Genomic DNA, 17,105 nt, shown 5'->3' with positions numbered 1-17,105 from the left:
ATATTTGTAGTTGTCGCCATTACATCATACCATAGGGGTCCATATCTTGGCCGGGACCTATGTGAATGAGTACTGTCGACGAAGGCCTCGTAGGCAGCCTTGCAGGACCCAACCGAAATGGCGATGGATTCAATCACTGATCAGGATGTAGTCGAGCTGCGGGGCAGACTTGGAGAATTATAGTAGAAGCCTGCTGTGTAAACCGATATCATAAAGATTCAAGAAAAAATAATATCAGCAGGCGTGAATAGCATGAAGCAGTAATTATCAACAAGATGGGCGCTCCCGTAAAGACCCCTGAACGCCATTTCCCCAGCGCATGCGACGCGACTGCCGCAGCAGCGGCCAATCAAGTTTTTAGCCGGGTCCAATCTTGGGCATATCGTGGTGCTCGCTGAGCTTGGACAGGTACGTGTTCAGCTGCTCGACCCGTTCCTTGTGCGTCTTTAGCAGCTCCGGGCGCGCGGCGGCCGATTCGGCCATCTCCAGAAGCTGGGCGGCAAAGAATATGAGATGTTAGCCAAGAAAGAACGGGCATGGCGGAGGAGGTGATCAGAATTCCAACAGGTCGGGGTCCAAGGCAGCGCGTACCTTTTTCCTCTTGGCCTCCTCGAACCGGCGCTGAGCCTCCGTCTTGTACTGCACCGGCTGCGCGCCGTCATCGTCCTCCTCGCCCCCGTCTTTTCTACTGCTCTCCTTCCCGGCGGAGCCCACCACGAGCGCCTTGGCGGCCTCATCGTCGTCTGCGGCGGCGGCGGCGGCGGCGGCGTCTCCAGACGACAGCGCCTTGTCAAGCCTGTCCGCCGCGGCCGACTTGTCTTTGCTCTTCTTCTTGTGCTTCTTCACCTTGGCCCCCTTGAGTCGCAGGCCGCCGCCACCGGCCACCGTGTAGTCGTCGCCCGCCATGGCCGCGGGCGGGCGCGGTCGGGCCCACCTGTGAAGCGCGTCGGCGCGCCGGGGGGTGGTATGCTGTTCGCGAGTGTAGCAGTGGGATTCGGGGTCGCGGATGGGAAGGGGCCCGTCGGTAGGTCCGCTGTGGTAATGATCCAGCGGCTACCCTGCGAGACACAGTCTCCGCGGGAGGTTGATCGTTGAGTTGTCGGCGCACAAGATGGAGATGGGATGGACTAAGATTGGGTTAGGGTTACAAAATCCACGGAAGGGCAGAGAATCCACCAGCCAATCACGTGAGGTAAATTTTTAGGTGTGGTCTGTGCACTATCTGTGATGGTATATCTTCCTTCGACGGAGAGCGCCTCTTTGAAAAATTTCCTTCCTTCCTCTCCTCAGATCAAAAAGTTCACAGAGACTGCCACGACCAGCACCACGATCTTCTACGGTGATAGGTTGCCTGCCCTCATCTGAGGGCACTCTCTGGAGATGAATATTCCACACTTAGGAAGCCTCGTGCCTTGAACTCCTTCGCGTGTTCGTGGGCTAGAGGTGCTGAAATTTGGGGAGACATTCCATGGTGATGTTTTTTTCTTGCGCATAGTAGACGATCTTCCGCGTGCCTGACGATCTTGACCCAACATAGTAGGCCATTTCGGCGCGATCTGCCCTGCCGTGATATGATTCAAGCTCCCTCGAGTGCCTCGCTGCCTGCGTGTCGCAGCGTTGGAATGCGCCATCTCGTATGGCAACGGTCGCCGGGCAGACATGCAAATGATGACGCCCCGCTGACCTTTGTGCCAGACCAAGCCCTCTTTGGGTAATGTCTTGATCCCAGAGGCGAAGCCGTCCAATGGCGACGTCGACGCCGGATCCGGCGAGTAGTCCTGTTGGGTCAGCGGACATGGCGCCCGTCATTTCGTCTTTGTTTTGACCTGAGATGACTGCGGCCGCGGCGCTATCTACACCAACATTCCCCAAAACGGACCGCGGCACCTGGATCGGCATCCAGAATCGCCATGGCCGGCCAAAGTGATGTGGCTGACGCCCTCCCGTGCTCCCGGCTTGGCCTTTTGATGCTTGAGAGCAGGGCCGAGACTCTCAGGCTCCTGCGTGCGGCCTGGTCAGTCCAGCGATGGCCGGGCACCTTTCGGTCCTTCTTCTTAAAAGACCACTAGGCATGCTCTCGGAGTCGAAGTCGACCCCCCTCTGCTGATTCCAAGAGGCTCCCATGCTGCTAGATCTAGATCTTCTATTCCTCATATACTAGGAGAAAACGCAGCCTCCTCTCGTCAACTTCCATATCCCCGTAGCTAAAGATCTAGCGACCATTTCGTCTGTCGGCCCCCCAGGTCATGACAACAGGACAAACGCATATACAATATGAGGTATGGCACCTCTCTGTTCCCCGTCATCGTGGCGGTCGAGGGAAGGTGTGGCTCAAACCTGGACCAGACAATGCTAACACCTATCCCCAGCGTCTCACTCACCTCATCCATCTTCCTCTACTGCACACCCATCCCCGCCGCGCCCACAGGTCCCGCCGCAACATCAACAAGGCCGGCGCCGGCACCGACAGTCACGACCGAGTACACGGAGCAGTACATCTACATCGCGACCGCCGTCTGCCCGACCTGCCCGACCCCTGTGTGGGCGGCGACGTGGACCATCATCGAGACGTGTGTCGGCGACCCGTCCACGTGGACCCGCCCGCCCCTGCCGCCCAACTTCGTCACCTCGACCGTTGTCTGCGACAGGTGCGCCACCCGGACCCAGGTCGTTACCTGCCCGCTCCCCACGGACGAGCGAACGGCGGCCGGGGTCGACATCCAGGGCGACGGCGTCACGGCCTCGCCTGCCACCACCAATGCGGCCGTCACTTCCGCGCCTGCGGAGACGGCTTCGACGCGGCCGCCAGATGCCACGGCTGCCGCTCCTGCGTCGGCGAGAGTGGGGAAGAGGGGCTTGTGGTTGTGTTGTGTGCTTGGCGTGACGTTGCTCACAGGACAGGGTTGGGTGTAATGTACTCTGCTTGTCTGGGGTACGAAGGTCGTTTTCTCAGTCCACTCATCTACTCTTGTTCTATTCTTGCAAGTCTGTATAGCATCTGGCATTTGGTGCGCTGTTCTTCCATCTCTAAATTTGTCTTGTTTGCCCGGGCACGTCCTCATCTAGATAGATGTAGAACACATAAGGAACATGGCGTAAATACAGAGCACAAGCTATGAGTAGAACCTCACAGGATACTAAACAGTATCGTGTTTGACCTTGCGTGTGCTCTAGTTTACATATAATAGGCTTGAGTTCTATGATTTTCCATTCTCTGGAGACCTTCCGCACCCAAGACGAGAGTCATGGTCGTCACTGCACCTTGTCCTCTAGAAGCGCATCCGTCTTGCTCCTGTGCTGATCCCTGACAAACTCCTCGATCTGGGTGTCGTGGGCCGGACGCTCGGGCGGGCCAGGAATCTCCTGAGGGAACGGGGTCGGCTTCTTGACCTCACCCTTGCTGCCAGCCAGCAGCTTGCCGACGGCTGGAACGTACTGAGCCACTGTTTGCCAGAGGCGGAGTTTGCGGTTAATGGACCGTCGTCCCCACGCTCGGAAGGGACGACAAGCTCACCTGTCTCCACTATGGGGTGGGCGTCGCCAGGCTTGGCCTCTGGGCTCTTGGGCTTCGCGTTGGCGTCTCTGGCGGCTTGGTCTAGCTGTAGCTTGTAGGCTGTGGAGCCTACGGTTTCGCTCTCGGAGTCGAGGTTTGTGGTTTGAGGTTCATTGGACGCCATGTCTAGAGCTAGGTAGATATCTCGGTGAAGGGGGTTTGGTGAAAGTAGGAGGACTGTAGATTTTAGTAGGATTACGCCAGTGAGCGGATGTTTGTAAGATGACTTATTTCGGCATCAGCCGGTGGACGACAGTGAATTAGATGCGAAGCCAATTTGTAGCCAGAGCTGTTTACGTATGCTTCGTGACTTGAGCGCTGGATGGGCGGTTGCTTTCCCAAGGGAATGAGTGATGTGACGTCACTGATGATGGCAGTGGGCTGGGCCAAGCCGCGCCTGCAAAAAACGGCGCCTGCGTTACGCAGACAGCGCGGCCAGGCCGTTTTGTGACATTTGAGCATTGTCTTATCACGGTCTGGTTTGATATCGAGGCACAGATAGGAGAGCGAGCAATAGATAAAACATTGAATTCCCAAGAGATGCTCTGTCTGGAATAGACCGAGGGTAGAAATGCCAACCCCTGACTCCAACACTACAGTGCTCCTTGCAGTGACCAACACAGGGCCACGAATTAAGCTTAAGCCATTGACTGCCGACCCAGAGAGGGAAAAGATGAGGTGGTGGGGGTCTCAGCAGTTGGGTTGATGCACTCAGCACCGCAAACGGAAGGCGGTCTGAGGCATTTCCTCAACTGTTACCACCCAGGACTTCCCCAAATGGTTTGAAGCTGCCGAATGCGGATCAGTTCATCCCTTGTCGCTGTAGCCGTTCATTTTCATTTTAGTGTCTCCCGTTAGCGAGACAGCGAGCCGTACAGAAGGCTCCAGACCCAGGGGAAGCTCAAAAAAGAAACAAAAATGGCACCTTCATCAGCCCCCATCCCCATCACCATCGTCACGGGCTTCCTGGGCTCGGGCAAGACGACCCTGATCCTGAACCTGGTGCCGCAGCTCAAAAAGGCCAACCCGGACTACAAGCTCGCGCTGCTCAAGAACGAGTTCGGCGACCTGGCCGTCGACTCGCAGCTGGCCTCGTCGGGCGCCGTGTCGGGCGTGCAGGAGTTGCTCAACGGCTGCATCTGCTGCAACCTGGTCGGCCAGCTGGGCGACGCCCTGGCCGAGCTGCAAAAATCGGTGCGCCCGGACCGCATCGTGGTCGAGACGTCGGGCTCGGCCTTCCCGGCCACGCTGGCGCTCGAGGTGAACCGGCTGGCGCGCGAGACGGGCGGCCGGTACGCGCTCGACGGCGTCGTCAGCGTCGTCGATGTGGAGAACTGGAAGGGCTACGAGGACACGAGCTACACGGCCCGCCTGCAGGCCCGGTACACGGACCTCGTCGTCTTCAACAAGTGGGAGTCATGCGACGAGCGCCGCTTCGACGAGTGCCTCGACCGCCTGGGCGACCTCGAGGTCGACGTCGCCTGGACCAAGAGCAGCAAGGGCTGGGTCCCCATCGACCTGGTCTTTGGCATAGACGGCGGCCTCGCCCAGGTGCTGACATCGGAGAACGGGGTGGCTACCAACGGCCACGCCCATGGCCACGACGGCCATGCTCATTCTCACGGTGACGACAACCACCAGTCCGAGGTCGAGGTGCTCTCCGTCTCACTCTCCGCCACAGACGGCCCCGCAGCCGCCGTGAACCCAGACAAGCTGCTGTCCCTCCTGAAATCGGCGCCCAAGGACGAGGTATACCGCATCAAGGCCGTGCTGACCGCGGCCGCCCCCGTAGCGCCCTCGTGCCTCAAGGGCTCCGACGCCGACGCTTCCGCCGAGGCCGAGCCCGGCCCGGGGAGATACATACTCAACTGGGCCTTTGGCAGGTGGACCTACACAGCCGTAGCTGACGGCCAGAGCGAGCACGAGTCAAGCGACCGCGTGCCGCTGCGCATGACGCTGATCCTGGCCCGCTACGAGAGCACCAAGTGGAAGAAGAGGCTCGAGGCGGGAGACTTTTTTGAGCTAGACGGCGCCAAGGGGCAGCTTACGGTGACCAAGATCGCGTAGAGTTGTGCCGCGAGAATGCGGTTCGAAAAGCTGATGATAGATGGCTATGATGACTTTGGACGGCGATAGAGTAGAAGCACGGGTGGAGTTTCGCAAGGGGTTTTCTACTTTGGTTTCTACTTTCAAAATGCGTTTCTTGTAACTTAAAGATTTTCATATCAGGAATGGGGTGGTATAGATAACTCGGATAGCCCCCTTGAGCGGGAGCCCACAACAGGCGGGCGGGAGTATGAGCATGCTGCAGTCTATTCTCAGACTAAATGAACAAGGTTGGCTCCTCGCGGCGCTTCGGCACACACAACACACCCGCCCTTGTTATCCTATCCTCGCTCGGCAGCCGACTCAGGATCGGCGACGTCGGTGTGGGCTCCGGGCTCATGCTGTCGTGGGAGCCGCCACTGGCTCGCTCGTTGTCGGCCTCGAGCTGCCGCCGCACCGCCTTACCCAAACCACCGCCGGCCTCGCCCGCGCCAGGCTCCCCGAAGTAGTAAGCCGGGCTCCACTGCGTGCCCCAGTCGAGCGCCTCGTCGCCGTCGTCGGCGACGATGACGGGCCTCTGCTCCACGACCACGAGCCGGCGCCGCGGCGTCGTCGCCGGCCCTACTGCTGCGTCTCCTCTCGCGCCACCGCGGTCCTGCTCTTCTTCTGCCGCGTGGGCGGTCGAGAAGCCAAAGTCAAACGTGTGGTGCGGGTGGCGCGGGTCCGCGTCGGACCGCGCCGATGCCGGGCTGCCGACGACGTCGACCTCGCGCGGCGAGCACGGCGTCGCCGTCAACGCGACGCCGCGGGCGACCCCGAGCGGGAATGGCGACCCGGCCCTGCTGTCGCCGCTGACGCTGCCGACCCGGCTGGAGTATTCGGAGCAGGCGGCGGCGGCGTCGTCTAGGGGTTCGCTCTCCTGCGCCCGCCGCCGTCGCTGCCTGGCAGGGCTCTCGTCGTCTCCGTAGTGGCTGCCGCTGCTGAGGCTGCTGACGCTCCCGCTCTCGCCCCTGGCTCTGGCCATGGCGGCAGACATGGGCGCAAGCTCGCAGTGCCGACAGAGCGTCGCGTCCTGCTGGCCGACCGACAGCTCGCAGGCGCGACGGCGGCACAGCCGGCAGGCCGCCGCCGCCGCCGCCTTCCTGGGCCGCCCGTGCCGCGACGGCGACAGCGACGGCGAGAACTCGCCCCGGGAGGGCTGGTGGTAGCCCGCGTCGCTGCCATGGTCGCAGTCGTCCTCCCTCCGCATCCCTCGCGGCCGCCCCTCGCCACGCCACATGTGCGCTGTCGCGCTGTCGTCCGTCCGCAGGGGCGGGAGCTCCTTGTTGCGGTGGCGATGCGTCGTCGTCGTCGTCGACCCGCTCCTGCTGCTCGCGGCCGACTGCTGCCGCATCGGCGACGGCGATGATCGGTAATACTGCTGCTGCTGCTGCTGCTGTTGTTGATTATGCCGCCAACCCTCGGTCCCAGGCGGCCCGCCGCCCGAGCTCGTCAGCCACGGCATCGGCGCCGGCCGCGGCTGCTCGTACAGCGGCGGCGGCGGGCTGTCGAGGTGCACCACCAGCACGCCGCTGCCGTGCCCCGAGCTGCCGCTGCCGCCACCGCCGCCGCCGGTGCTCGCGAAGCTGCCGTGGCGCGTTGTCGGGAGCGAGAGCGACGGCGGGGTGGCTGCTGCTGCTGCTGCTGCCGCTGCTCCCTGATGTTGTTGGTATTGTTGTTCTCGTTTTTGTTGTTGTTGTTGTTGGCGCTGTCGCCTCCCCCCGGAAAACAGCGCATAGCACTCCTCCTCGGACGGCGCGTCCCTCACGGGCCGGCTGGGCCGGTCGGGGGTGTGCGTCGGCACAAAGTGTTGGAGCGCGGGCGACTTGAGCGGGGCCGGCGCGGCTCGGCGGTTACGGTCGTGGCTGCTTCCCCTGCCATTACCGGGAGCAGCAGCAGCAGCAGCAGCCGCAGTCGTCGTGATGATAGGCGACGCCGTGTGGGGCGGTTTTCTTCGCTTGCGGTCGGCCTGGAAGGCCGTCGCGATGTTGCTGAGGCGTTCCTTGATCGTCTTGCCGCCGCTGTTCCTGTCCTGGCTTCTTCCTGGGTTTCCTCCCTGGCGCATGATAAACTATGAGTGCTTGTTGGCTCGGACGAGCAAAAATGATGTGTTGAGACGTGGCTAGATTATTAGCATTCATTCCGACGCGTGGCATTCTGACATCTCAGTATCCCTGAACGCTCCTTATACCTCAACAACATCCAACATGCGGTATTTGAGGCTCCTATTCAGTGAAGAGGCGGGAAGGGAATACAAAAGAGCCCACGAGGGCGCTGCCCCTGAGGGCAGGGTTCAATTGCCGCCTCTTTGTCTCTGCCAGCAGTTCGAAACTGAGCACGAGCAAAGGGTCCATTGTGCGCCCTGGTGTTTTCCAAACTGTGGCGAGCGCACGCCTTGCCTCTTGCATAAAGGAGAAACAAAGACAGACTCACGTTCCAGATGCGGTGCGACCACAGCTGATACGCGTCTAGCTCCGGCCATATACACTGCAGCATTCCAGCCTGTCTTCCACCACATGCCCTCCATCCATGGGAAGCAGTCTTGTTCCGCACAGCACAATCGTACACAACTCATAGGCTGACGGTAACCGTCATGTTGTTGCTCAGAACCATTAGAGTGGGCGGTAGCTCATGACATAATATCTCAACGGCGGAGAGATACTCGACACTGGCCTCCTCGCTCTCGTATGTGCCCTCCTCGGGAATGGGTAAAGTGGTGAATAGCACAACCGTATCGTTGCTGTTCTGTCGCATCAGCTCGTTGATGATGAGATGCTGCGCACGGCAAGGGAGGTCGTTGAATGACAGCTCTAGTGCTCCGCCCGGAGACGATCGGCCGCTTTCCTGGTTGCTATGACTCCTAGATAGGACCCGCCGATGGCCCGACTGTGCGGTCGCTACCAGCTCCGGTATGTCGATCCGGACATCGCTCGCTGCTCCTATCACTGAAGCCTCACCGTCGCCAAGCGTCAGAGCTTCAGCGCCGCTCGGATGGTTCTCCGGTACGGCGAACGTGATGCTCCTTCCCGCTATGCCCCCTTCATCGAGGATTCTTGTCTCTGGGACCAGCGAGCTTGTGAAGCGATTCGACGAGTTTGCTCTGGAGAAAGCTGGACGCACGAGCGGCCGCGGCTCGTCGGGACTCGTGGGATTTAGAGTAGCTGCTGTTGGTGGCGCCAGTGCCGAAGACTGGGTTCTCGATAATGGAGGCCTCCTAGATGTTTGCTCGCCCGGTTCAGAAGTTTGTAGAGCAGGCAAGGTAGAAGACCGCATCGGACTCGGTGGAGCAACTGAGACGATCTCGGGCACGCTCCGAGAACTTGGAGCCTGGCGACTGAGGCGAGGATTTTCCACCACGGATGACGACGCTTGAACAGCGCCATATGAGGCTTTTTGCGGTCCCCGTGAGATAAGAGGCTCGTTCTCAGGCGGGCGCTTCTTCTTGGATGTCGACACTTGCATCAACGCATCTCCATGGCTTTTTCTTCGCGAAACATCGTCTAGCAACGGCCTTCTGGAAGGGGTCAAGCCGAAGAGGTCCGCCTCACTCGCTGCGCTCTCCACATCGTTGAAATCGGCATCCATGTAGTCGTCGTCCGAATCCTCGCTGTCGTCGCTATCACCACCATTTACGGGGCCGATATCGAAGGCGTTGCGCGGGAGGTTTTGGGCGTGGATTCCCATACTGAATCCTACCCGGACCATGTACGAGACGCTATGTCTCTTGGGGCTATCCATGAGCCCGAAGAAGCCTGCACCAGAGTGCCTTCGGGAAACCTCGGAGCTCTCGCCTCCATCGAATCCTGCAGGCTGGCTACCCCCAGATATCCGCTGCGCCTTGAGTTCTTCCCACCACTCCCCCTTGAGCGTCTCGTCCAGGGTGCTTTCAATGAAGGAGTCCTTGTAGTTCCCATGGACTATGGCCTCGTAGGTTGTCAAGGCGCCAGAGGCTAAGGAGAAGGCGTGTATCTCGGCATCTATTCTCAGCTTCTCGAGCAGTGCCGCAACACGCTGGCGTTCCTCTTCAACCTCATCCTCGTACTCCACAAAGACCATCAGGCGGAGCTTGAAGACACGTGTCCAGGCAGGAACGGTATGAAGGATGTATCCGAGCTGCAGGATCAGCGTGTAAGTGTCGAAGTTGGACGTGACCACGTTTTTGCCATCCGCCTCAACCTGGGCCGACATTTGTATAGGCCAAAGGTCGATGTATTTTTTTGAATTTCCCGCATCTCGCCGCGGAGTCTCTAGCTGGCTAAAGCCCTTGCCGACGGCAACGTTGAGTCTATAGCGCAGCGCTAGGTCCTCGAGGATGGTGAGGTAGCTTGTTGGAGACATCCTCTCTTCGGTTCTGATCACGTCCGTGGGCAGCTCCGACTCCAACAGCCGCGCCGTTGTGTCGCCGCGCCGCCTTTGTGGCCGGACAGAACTGCTCTTTCCGTTATCCTGGGCCTTCCGTGTCCTCGATGTTGGGCGGGACCTCGGCGCCTCGGGAATGCTGCCTCGTGGCCGCGACCTCCGCAGCTCATCCATGTTGTAGAGACCGAGAATGGCGATGTTAGGCCTCATGCCGCCTAGCCCTGCTGACAGAATCAGATTTCGCACGCCCCAGGTGATGCTGGGGGACATGTTGAGCTGCACAAAGGCCTTGATCCTGGAGTACTCGGAGATGTACCGGGTCCAGGCCGACTGCTGAAGTTTGACCTCATGAACACCAGATTTGAAGTCATCAGTGACGATGACGTGACCTAGGATGTAGAGAGACCCTTTTTTCAACGAGTTGCAGAATTGGATGAGCCTGGTTTGTCGCCGGGGGTCGCTAACAAGAAGGATTATCTGTGGCCGCCAGAACTTGATGTGCTCCGGCTTGAGACGGAGCAGATACTTCCGGACTTGGTGGTAAATCAGGTTTTGCGACACATCACCCCAGTGCTTGGGAGGGCTCAGGTAGTGGATAAGCAGGAAGAGGAAGACCAGGAGACACACGGCCGAGGTCGCGTAAGTCTCATCAATGAAGAACATGGCACCGGCCGACATGATGCTGCCGGCGAATGCTGTGTGCCAGCTGAAGAATTTGAAAGCTAAGTAAGGTAAACGGGCGTTTATCTATCAGCATTTTGCAGGGACCAAAGCACGCGATCCGGTTGGAAGCATTACTCACCTGGCCGGAAGTTCGGAGCCGAGCCGATCTTGAGCAGGAAGCAAGCTAGGTTCATGACAAAGAACGTCATCTGCCCAATTCATGTTAGCATCGGCGTTGGCCATCCTTGTCTTTGCTCGGTCCCGAGAGCGCAGGGTAGACTGTACCTGGTAGCCCATGGCAATCAAAGTAGCGATCTGGTTAAGGTTGGCAAATAGAGACAGCTGGGCGAGCGCGTAGGTGAGGAAAATGGCAAGAAGGGGTTCGTCGGCCTTCCGAGTCCCCAAACCGAAGACTGAGAGACCGGGGACCAGCTTGTCTCTCGCCAGAGCCTGCATGAGCTTGGCCGATCCGATAAGGCCCATTAGCGCGGAGAAAAAGGTGGTGGCACACTCGCCAGCCAGGATTATGGGCGCCCATAGATTGGTGGCCTGTATGATGTTGGCGTCGTGCAGTAGGGAAGCATGGGTGGTGCTCGCGGCCAAGGAGAGCATGACCAGGACATATGCGATAAGCGTCGTGAGCATGGCCCACAAAGTGCCAGACGGGATGGCTTTGCTGGGATTTTGCAAGTCGCCAGACATGGAAGCGCCGGCAAATATGCCCGAGGTTGCGGGGAAGAGGATGCCAAATAGTTCTCTGAACATGCTGAAAGGACCCGAGCGAGTACCGGAGCGGGTTGCTGCGGGCCACAAGTTGCCGGCCAGCGTGGCCAGGCTGGGTCCTGTGAACTCGACACCGCGGCCAGAGTCGACAAAGGGCCGCACTAAGACGGCTGAAAGCGGGATACTCAGGATGGAGACGGTGAGGATGACAAGCAGGGCGTTGCTGGCCTTTGCAAATATGCCGCTGCCGGCGAGGCACATTGCGGTGCAGAGGAGCAGCGCCCCCGTCTCGAGCAGGTACGACGACCAGTAGCCATCGGGGATCGAAGTGGTGAAATAGAGCTTCAGGCAGTCGATGAGACCGACCACGTTCAGGGCCGTGTTGAGAACCTGGGAGAGGTAGAAGAGGATTCCGATGGAGCCGCCGAACTCGGGCCCCAGGGACCGCGATATCAGAAAATAGGCACCGCCACCCTTGACCTCGCCGTTGGACGCGACGGCTGACAGAGACAGCGTCGTCAACAGGTCAACGGCGTAGGAGAGTACGAGGAGTCCTGCAAGCCCAGAATCAGCCAAACTCAATTCTCCAGCAAACCACATTGGACGAAACGCATATATGGAGACGAAAAGGGGTGTGCAGTTGCATATGCAACCTACCGAGCATTCCCAACAGCCCAATGCGGCCCAGAATGAGACCGAACCTCAGGAACATGAGAATGCTCAGGATGTTGAGGCACACGGGTATGTAAACTCCCGAGGTGACGCCCAGCTTGGCCTGCCTTCTCGCAGGGTCCATGGCGGCGTCCCGCCCTGCTGGAGGCGGCTGTGGCTTTGGATTGGGGCTCGACATTGCGGATGACGGGTGTGAGAGTCCAGTGGTGAGAGTCCAGGCCAGGCCAGTCCGGGGCGAAGGCTCATAGAGTCTCGGGGACAGGGCGAGGAGGCCGTCCACTCTAGTTATGTGGACAGAGAACGTAAATGCATAACCTGGGAACGTCGAGAGTCTTTTTGCATGGGCTTTTGGGTTGGCGACTGGCACTTGAGCAGCTCGGTGGCAGGTCGCGCGACATGGAGACAATCAATGTGTTTACTGCACGACTCGCAGGCCCGAGGTTGGGCGACACAGCGCCCGTGCGGGTGCGAGGCGATCAAAGCCTATGTCTGGTGCACCGACGCTGTCACGCTGTCGCCTCTGGGCTCCTTGTGCTGGCAATTCAAGACAGCCCAGGGCGAGCAACAAGCAATTGGCGAAGGTAACGGCTCCCAGGGCCAGCGTTGGAACACGAAAGATAGGAGACGCGCGACAGCTGGGGCAGGGCAGGGGACAGATCCCTGCCCCCACTGCTGAGGTTTCATGAGGGTTTGCCTTCTTGGCAATGGGGCTGCCCAGCGTCGGATTGAGGAATAGCTCTAGAGAGCGAGGGGCACGGTACGTCATTAGGCAGTTTGAGCCGGGAGAGGCATGCTTACTAGTAGCATGCTCAGCATGCAGTTTGAGCTTGAGCAGTTGAATCCATCTGACGTGGGGCTGCTCAGCTGTCTTGTGTCTGGCCAGTGAAAGCACGCACAAGCAACAGACAGCCCTGTCGTGGACACCACCTTTGACGCTGTGCCCCGTTCCATCCCGCCAGAGAATGTGCCATCAGACAGAGACAAACGTGCCCCAACGCCATCCACGAGCACTAACACCCCCAAGCGCGCGGGGTAGGTCATCTGTCTTGGCCAGTCATTGGAAGGCCGAAAGCCGCCGCTCGTTTGTCTGTGCTCTGTGGTTGTTGAGGTGTGATGTCTTGGCTTGGGCACACGGTCGTGGCGGTTCACTCGACTCAGACTCGCTACACAGAGACCAGGGTTATGCTAGCGGGATACAGCAGCCGCATGGTCCAGCAAGGTGCGCGGATAAAGGCATCACAATGATATACCAAAACCAATGAAACGATATAGGAAATAGGGATATAAATTAGGTACACGATACCTGCACTAGATACTCTGGGGAATGCGTATCCAACTCTGTGTTGTTTGTGGAGGTCCTTACCTGGGCAGTAACGACCTACCTTTAGCCAGACACGTACCGGGCTATCATACAAGCCATCCATCGAGGAGGTTTCTTGCACGCAGGCACGATGTTGAGTCTGCAGGTGCAGCCAGTGCCGGCGCGGCAGCCATGCTTCAGCACCCCATCATCCCTGCCACCCACTTGCAGCGAGCACTACCGTAAGCTTCCAGGTTCGTGAAGCTAGGCCTGCATCTTGGACCCGTCGAAAGCGAGGCATGTGGGGATCCGGGAAGAGAGGAAGATGAGGCTCCCTGCAGTCCAGCCAGAGCAACAAGACTGGAGCCAGTCCACAAAAAGGCGGTGGAACTCCCAACTTCGATGCTGTCATATCAGTGATGTGGCGATGGAGGCGATGATCTCCAGCCGTACTAGCAGATAAAAATTCAACCAAAGCGCCACTTCCTGCCTTACCGGTGCGGCTGTCGTCTGCGGTGTTTTCTCACCTCCTCCTCTCTTCATCCCGCTCTCCTTCATTTTCTTCAGCCCGCGTGACCTTCAATTTCTGTGCCCCCATGCTTCCTTCTCCCGGCCGAGTACAGGCAAACGCCAGAACCCCCATGCGCCCTAGCCCGAATTGGCTAATCACAGAGGTTCATTTGGCAACTCCGCTGCCGGAAGCTCCCCCCTGGCCTGGGTGGCACCTCCCGCGCACACGCTCGCACCCTTTCACAGGTGGGAATCGTTGAGGGCCACCTGCAGCTATTGATTGGGGCTCACGATTCAATTTCCAGTCCCGCGCTCCCTGCAAATCTCCAGAACCCGCCGTTACATTCGAGTCCTCCCACTTCAAATCCCTGGCACGACCCGACAGTTTGCAGCAATCTGCTCTCCCACCCAACGATATCTATAGCCTGGTATCTTTCCTGATCCTGGAATTGCCTCCTCTCCTGATCTCAGCCATCGCTCGCTTCCCGTCATCCAGACCTTACCCTGTTGCCAAAGACATTGACCAAGACTGAACGAGGGCCAACTGGCCGCCATCCACCTACCTCCTCCGATCAACGGAACGGGGACCCTCTTGGCTCCTTTGTCTGCTCAATACCACCCAGCTCGTCTAGCTCGCAACCCCACCATCGGGCTTTCAAACTCCACCATCAACAACAACAACGACAAACGTCAGTTGAACGATAGTCGACCGATAGTCGCACAGCCTTCTGGCCTCGGCCTGTTGACGACATGCCCAACCAGACCCCGCTCTCGTCGGCCATGGGTTCGCAACCGCAGTCTGGCGGCCGGTCCCGCGGCTCAATGGACGACCACAACGTTTTTGACGATGCAAAGACGTACTACACCTCCGATGACCGCCATGTCAACTTGCGGGCCGGTCCGAGGACTCGAACCTACTCCCAGGTGTGTATTGTATTTGTTGCCGTGACGGATCTTCAAACAGTTGTTTACATGCATCATGACTGACGCTGTCACGTTTGTGGCACAGAATGGCTTGATGAAGCAAATGGAACGCCTGGGCCTGAAGGAGCCTTTCCGACGAGGCAGCCACGGTAAGCGCCCCGCCACCCAACCCGACTCGTCCATCTCCCAACCGTCGCACTAACCACCACCTCAGACGAGTCCAACACCAACCGCCGGTTCCTGATCCAAGTGGAACCGACCCTCGAGAGCTTGCAGTCGCAGGAGGACACCGATGGCAACATGCAAATCACCATCGAGGACAATGGTCCCAAGGTATGCCTACGCCCAGCCCCTCACTCCGGTTTGCTGCATGTCGCCCCACCCGCCATGCGGTGCCTGGTGCCACATGTCTGGCTAGTCTCGCGGCATGTGGAGGTGTATCGTAATAGAAACTGACCGTGGCCCGTTCGCATCTGCTTAGGTCCTGACTCTCCGAACCGCTGCTTCCAACGGCCACAACCGCTTCGACATCCGTGGAACCTACATGCTCTCCAACCTGCTCCAGGAGCTCTCTCTCGCCAAGGAGTACGGCCGGAAGCAGGTTATTCTGGATGAGGCACGCCTCAATGAGAATCCCGTCAACCGCTTGTCGCGCCTGATCCGCGACCACTTCTGGGACGCCCTGACGCGCCGCATCGATGCCTCCAGCATCGAGATCGCCGCCCGAGACCCCAAGGACTGGACCGATGACCCGCGTCCTCGCATCTACGTCCCCAGGGGCGCCCCCGAGCAGTATGCTTACTACACCAAGCTGGCCGAGCAACGGCCCGAGATCCGGCTTGATGTGCAGCTTCTTCCCGAGAACATCACTCCTGAGCTCCTGCGCGACCTAAACGACAAGCCCGGCCTTCTGGCTGTTGACATGGAGGAAACGGTTGACCCGAAGACGGGCGAGACTGTCATGTCGGGTCGCCCCTTTGTCGTGCCCGGTGGCCGCTTCAACGAGCTGTACGGGTGGGATAGCTACATGGAGTCTCTTGGCCTGCTGGTCAATGACAAGGTTCACCTGGCCAAGTCCATGGTGCTCAACTTCTGCTTCTGCATCAAGCACTATGGAAAGATCCTCAACGCCACGCGTTCCTACTACCTCTGCCGATCCCAGCCGCCCTTCCTCACTGACATGGCCCTGCGCGTCTACGACAAGATCAAGCACGAGCCCGACGCGATCGAGTTCCTGCGCACCGCCATCCTTGCCGCTATCAAGGAGTACCACAGCGTCTGGGTCACCGAGCCCCGCCTGGACCCTATCACGGGCCTGTCGCGGTACCGGCCCGAGGGTCTCGGAGTGCCGCCCGAGACGGAAGCCGACCATTTTGTGCACATCCTGGAGCCGTACGCCGAGAAGCACGGCCTAAAGTTTGAGGAATTCGTCGAAGCCTACAACAAAGGCAGCATCAAGGAGCCCGAGCTTGACGAGTACTTCATGCACGATCGTGCTGTGCGCGAGTCGGGCCACGATACCACATACCGCTTCGAGCGCGTGTGTGCCAACCTGGCCACGGTCGACCTGAACACGCTGCTTTTCAAGTACGAGACGGATATTGCTCGCACAATCCGCACCGTCTTCGGGGACAAGCTCGTGATTCCCGCCGAGTACTGCGTCGGAAACCTCCAACCGGGCCAGGTGGAGTCGTCGGCCATCTGGGACCGGCGGTCGAAGAGGCGCAAGCTCGCCATCGACAAGTACCTCTGGAACGAGAAGGAGGGCATGTACTTTGACTACGATACGGTTGCGCGCCAACAGTGCACGTACGAGAGTTGCACGACCTTCTGGGCCCTGTGGGCAGGCGTGGCCAGCCCGAAGCAGGCGGCGCTCATGGTGACTAAGGCACTGCCCAAGTTTGAGGCCTACGGTGGCCTGCTGTCTGGCACGGAGGAGTCTCGCGGCCAGATAGGACTGGAGCGGCCCAACCGGCAGTGGGACTACCCCTACGGTTGGGCTCCGCAGCAAATGCTCGCGTGGACCGGACTGTACCGCTACAGCTTCACTGAGGAGGCCGAGCGCCTTGCCTACAAGTGGCTCTTCATGATCACCAAGGCTTTTAGTGACTTCAACGGCGTGGTGGTGGAGAAGTACGACGTGACGCGCCCGGTCGATCCGCACCGCGTCGACGCCGAATACGGCAACCAGGGCTTGGACTTCAAGGGCGTTGCCAAGGAAGGGTTAGTACTACCTTATTCGTCTCCTTTCCCTTTTATTATATCTTTTTTTTTTCTTCTTTTTTTTTCTCTCTTTTTCTTTTCTTCTTTTTTCTT

At 59.2% G+C, this 17,105-nt stretch overlaps 7 protein-coding genes across 7 annotated transcripts; 3 read left to right on the top strand and 4 right to left on the bottom strand.

Annotated features, from left to right (window-relative positions):
• Positions 1–122: 122 nt before the first annotated feature.
• Positions 123–1,117, bottom strand: GGTG_06146 (hypothetical protein). Its single transcript, XM_009223960.1, has 2 exons — positions 592–1,117; positions 123–492 (listed from the first exon to the last, which is right to left on the bottom strand). The coding sequence occupies exons 1-2, from the start codon at positions 904–906 to the stop codon at positions 358–360; spliced, it is 450 nt and encodes a 149-aa protein (XP_009222224.1). The 5' UTR covers positions 907–1,117; the 3' UTR covers positions 123–357.
• Positions 1,118–2,274: 1,157 nt separating this feature from the next.
• Positions 2,275–3,168, top strand: GGTG_06145 (hypothetical protein; the record flags this gene model as incomplete). The annotated part of the gene is made up of 2 exons (XM_009223959.1): positions 2,275–2,279; positions 2,370–3,168. The coding sequence occupies 2 exons, from the start codon at positions 2,275–2,277 to the stop codon at positions 2,911–2,913; spliced, it is 549 nt and encodes a 182-aa protein (XP_009222223.1). The 3' UTR covers positions 2,914–3,168.
• GGTG_06144 (hypothetical protein) lies at positions 2,944–4,137 on the bottom strand. The gene is made up of 2 exons (XM_009223958.1): positions 3,515–4,137; positions 2,944–3,443 (listed from the first exon to the last, which is right to left on the bottom strand). Exons 1-2 carry the CDS (start codon positions 3,675–3,677, stop codon positions 3,253–3,255), a joined length of 354 nt encoding a protein of 117 aa, XP_009222222.1. The 5' UTR covers positions 3,678–4,137; the 3' UTR covers positions 2,944–3,252.
• A 107-nt stretch (positions 4,138–4,244) lies between these two features.
• On the top strand, positions 4,245–5,914 carry GGTG_06143 (CobW domain-containing protein). Its single transcript, XM_009223957.1, has one exon. The coding sequence runs from the start codon at positions 4,472–4,474 to the stop codon at positions 5,618–5,620; it is 1,149 nt and encodes a 382-aa protein (XP_009222221.1). The 5' UTR covers positions 4,245–4,471; the 3' UTR covers positions 5,621–5,914.
• GGTG_06142 (hypothetical protein) lies at positions 5,877–7,703 on the bottom strand (the record flags this gene model as incomplete). The annotated part of the gene is made up of 1 exon (XM_009223956.1): positions 5,877–7,703. The coding sequence occupies one exon, from the start codon at positions 7,701–7,703 to the stop codon at positions 5,877–5,879; it is 1,827 nt and encodes a 608-aa protein (XP_009222220.1).
• A 506-nt stretch (positions 7,704–8,209) lies between these two features.
• On the bottom strand, positions 8,210–12,467 carry GGTG_06141 (hypothetical protein; the record flags this gene model as incomplete). Its single annotated transcript, XM_009223955.1, has 4 exons — positions 12,041–12,467; positions 10,946–11,937; positions 10,800–10,869; positions 8,210–10,719 (listed from the first exon to the last, which is right to left on the bottom strand). The coding sequence occupies exons 1-4, from the start codon at positions 12,231–12,233 to the stop codon at positions 8,210–8,212; spliced, it is 3,765 nt and encodes a 1,254-aa protein (XP_009222219.1). The 5' UTR covers positions 12,234–12,467.
• Positions 12,468–14,615: 2,148 nt separating this feature from the next.
• GGTG_06140 (neutral trehalase) lies at positions 14,616–17,017 on the top strand (the record flags this gene model as incomplete). The annotated part of the gene is made up of 5 exons (XM_009223954.1): positions 14,616–14,789; positions 14,875–14,938; positions 15,004–15,122; positions 15,271–16,922; positions 16,996–17,017. 5 exons carry the CDS (start codon positions 14,616–14,618, stop codon positions 17,015–17,017), a joined length of 2,031 nt encoding a protein of 676 aa, XP_009222218.1.
• Positions 17,018–17,105: the final 88 nt, after the last annotated feature.

The sequence above is a fragment of the Gaeumannomyces tritici genome (genome assembly GCF_000145635.1).
Source record: "Gaeumannomyces tritici R3-111a-1 unplaced genomic scaffold supercont2.3, whole genome shotgun sequence".
NCBI classification, from domain to species: domain Eukaryota; kingdom Fungi; phylum Ascomycota; class Sordariomycetes; order Magnaporthales; family Magnaporthaceae; genus Gaeumannomyces; species Gaeumannomyces tritici.
Note: the sequence above shows the minus strand (reverse complement) of the source record. Positions and strands in the feature narration are given on the sequence as shown.

Coding starts and splice junctions, on each gene's coding strand:
- GGTG_06143 (XM_009223957.1), top strand. CDS start 4,472: ATGGCACCTTCATCAGCCCCCATCCCCATCACCATCGTCACGGGCTTC.
- GGTG_06144 (XM_009223958.1), bottom strand. CDS start 3,677: ATGGCGTCCAATGAACCTCAAACCACAAACCTCGACTCCGAGAGCGAA. Junction 3,444..3,514: donor CCACCCCATAGTGGAGACAG/GTGAGCTTGTCG, acceptor TCTGGCAAACAG/TGGCTCAGTACGTTCCAGCC.
- GGTG_06146 (XM_009223960.1), bottom strand. CDS start 906: ATGGCGGGCGACGACTACACGGTGGCCGGTGGCGGCGGCCTGCGACTC. Junction 493..591: donor AGGAGGCCAAGAGGAAAAAG/GTACGCGCTGCC, acceptor TTTGCCGCCCAG/CTTCTGGAGATGGCCGAATC.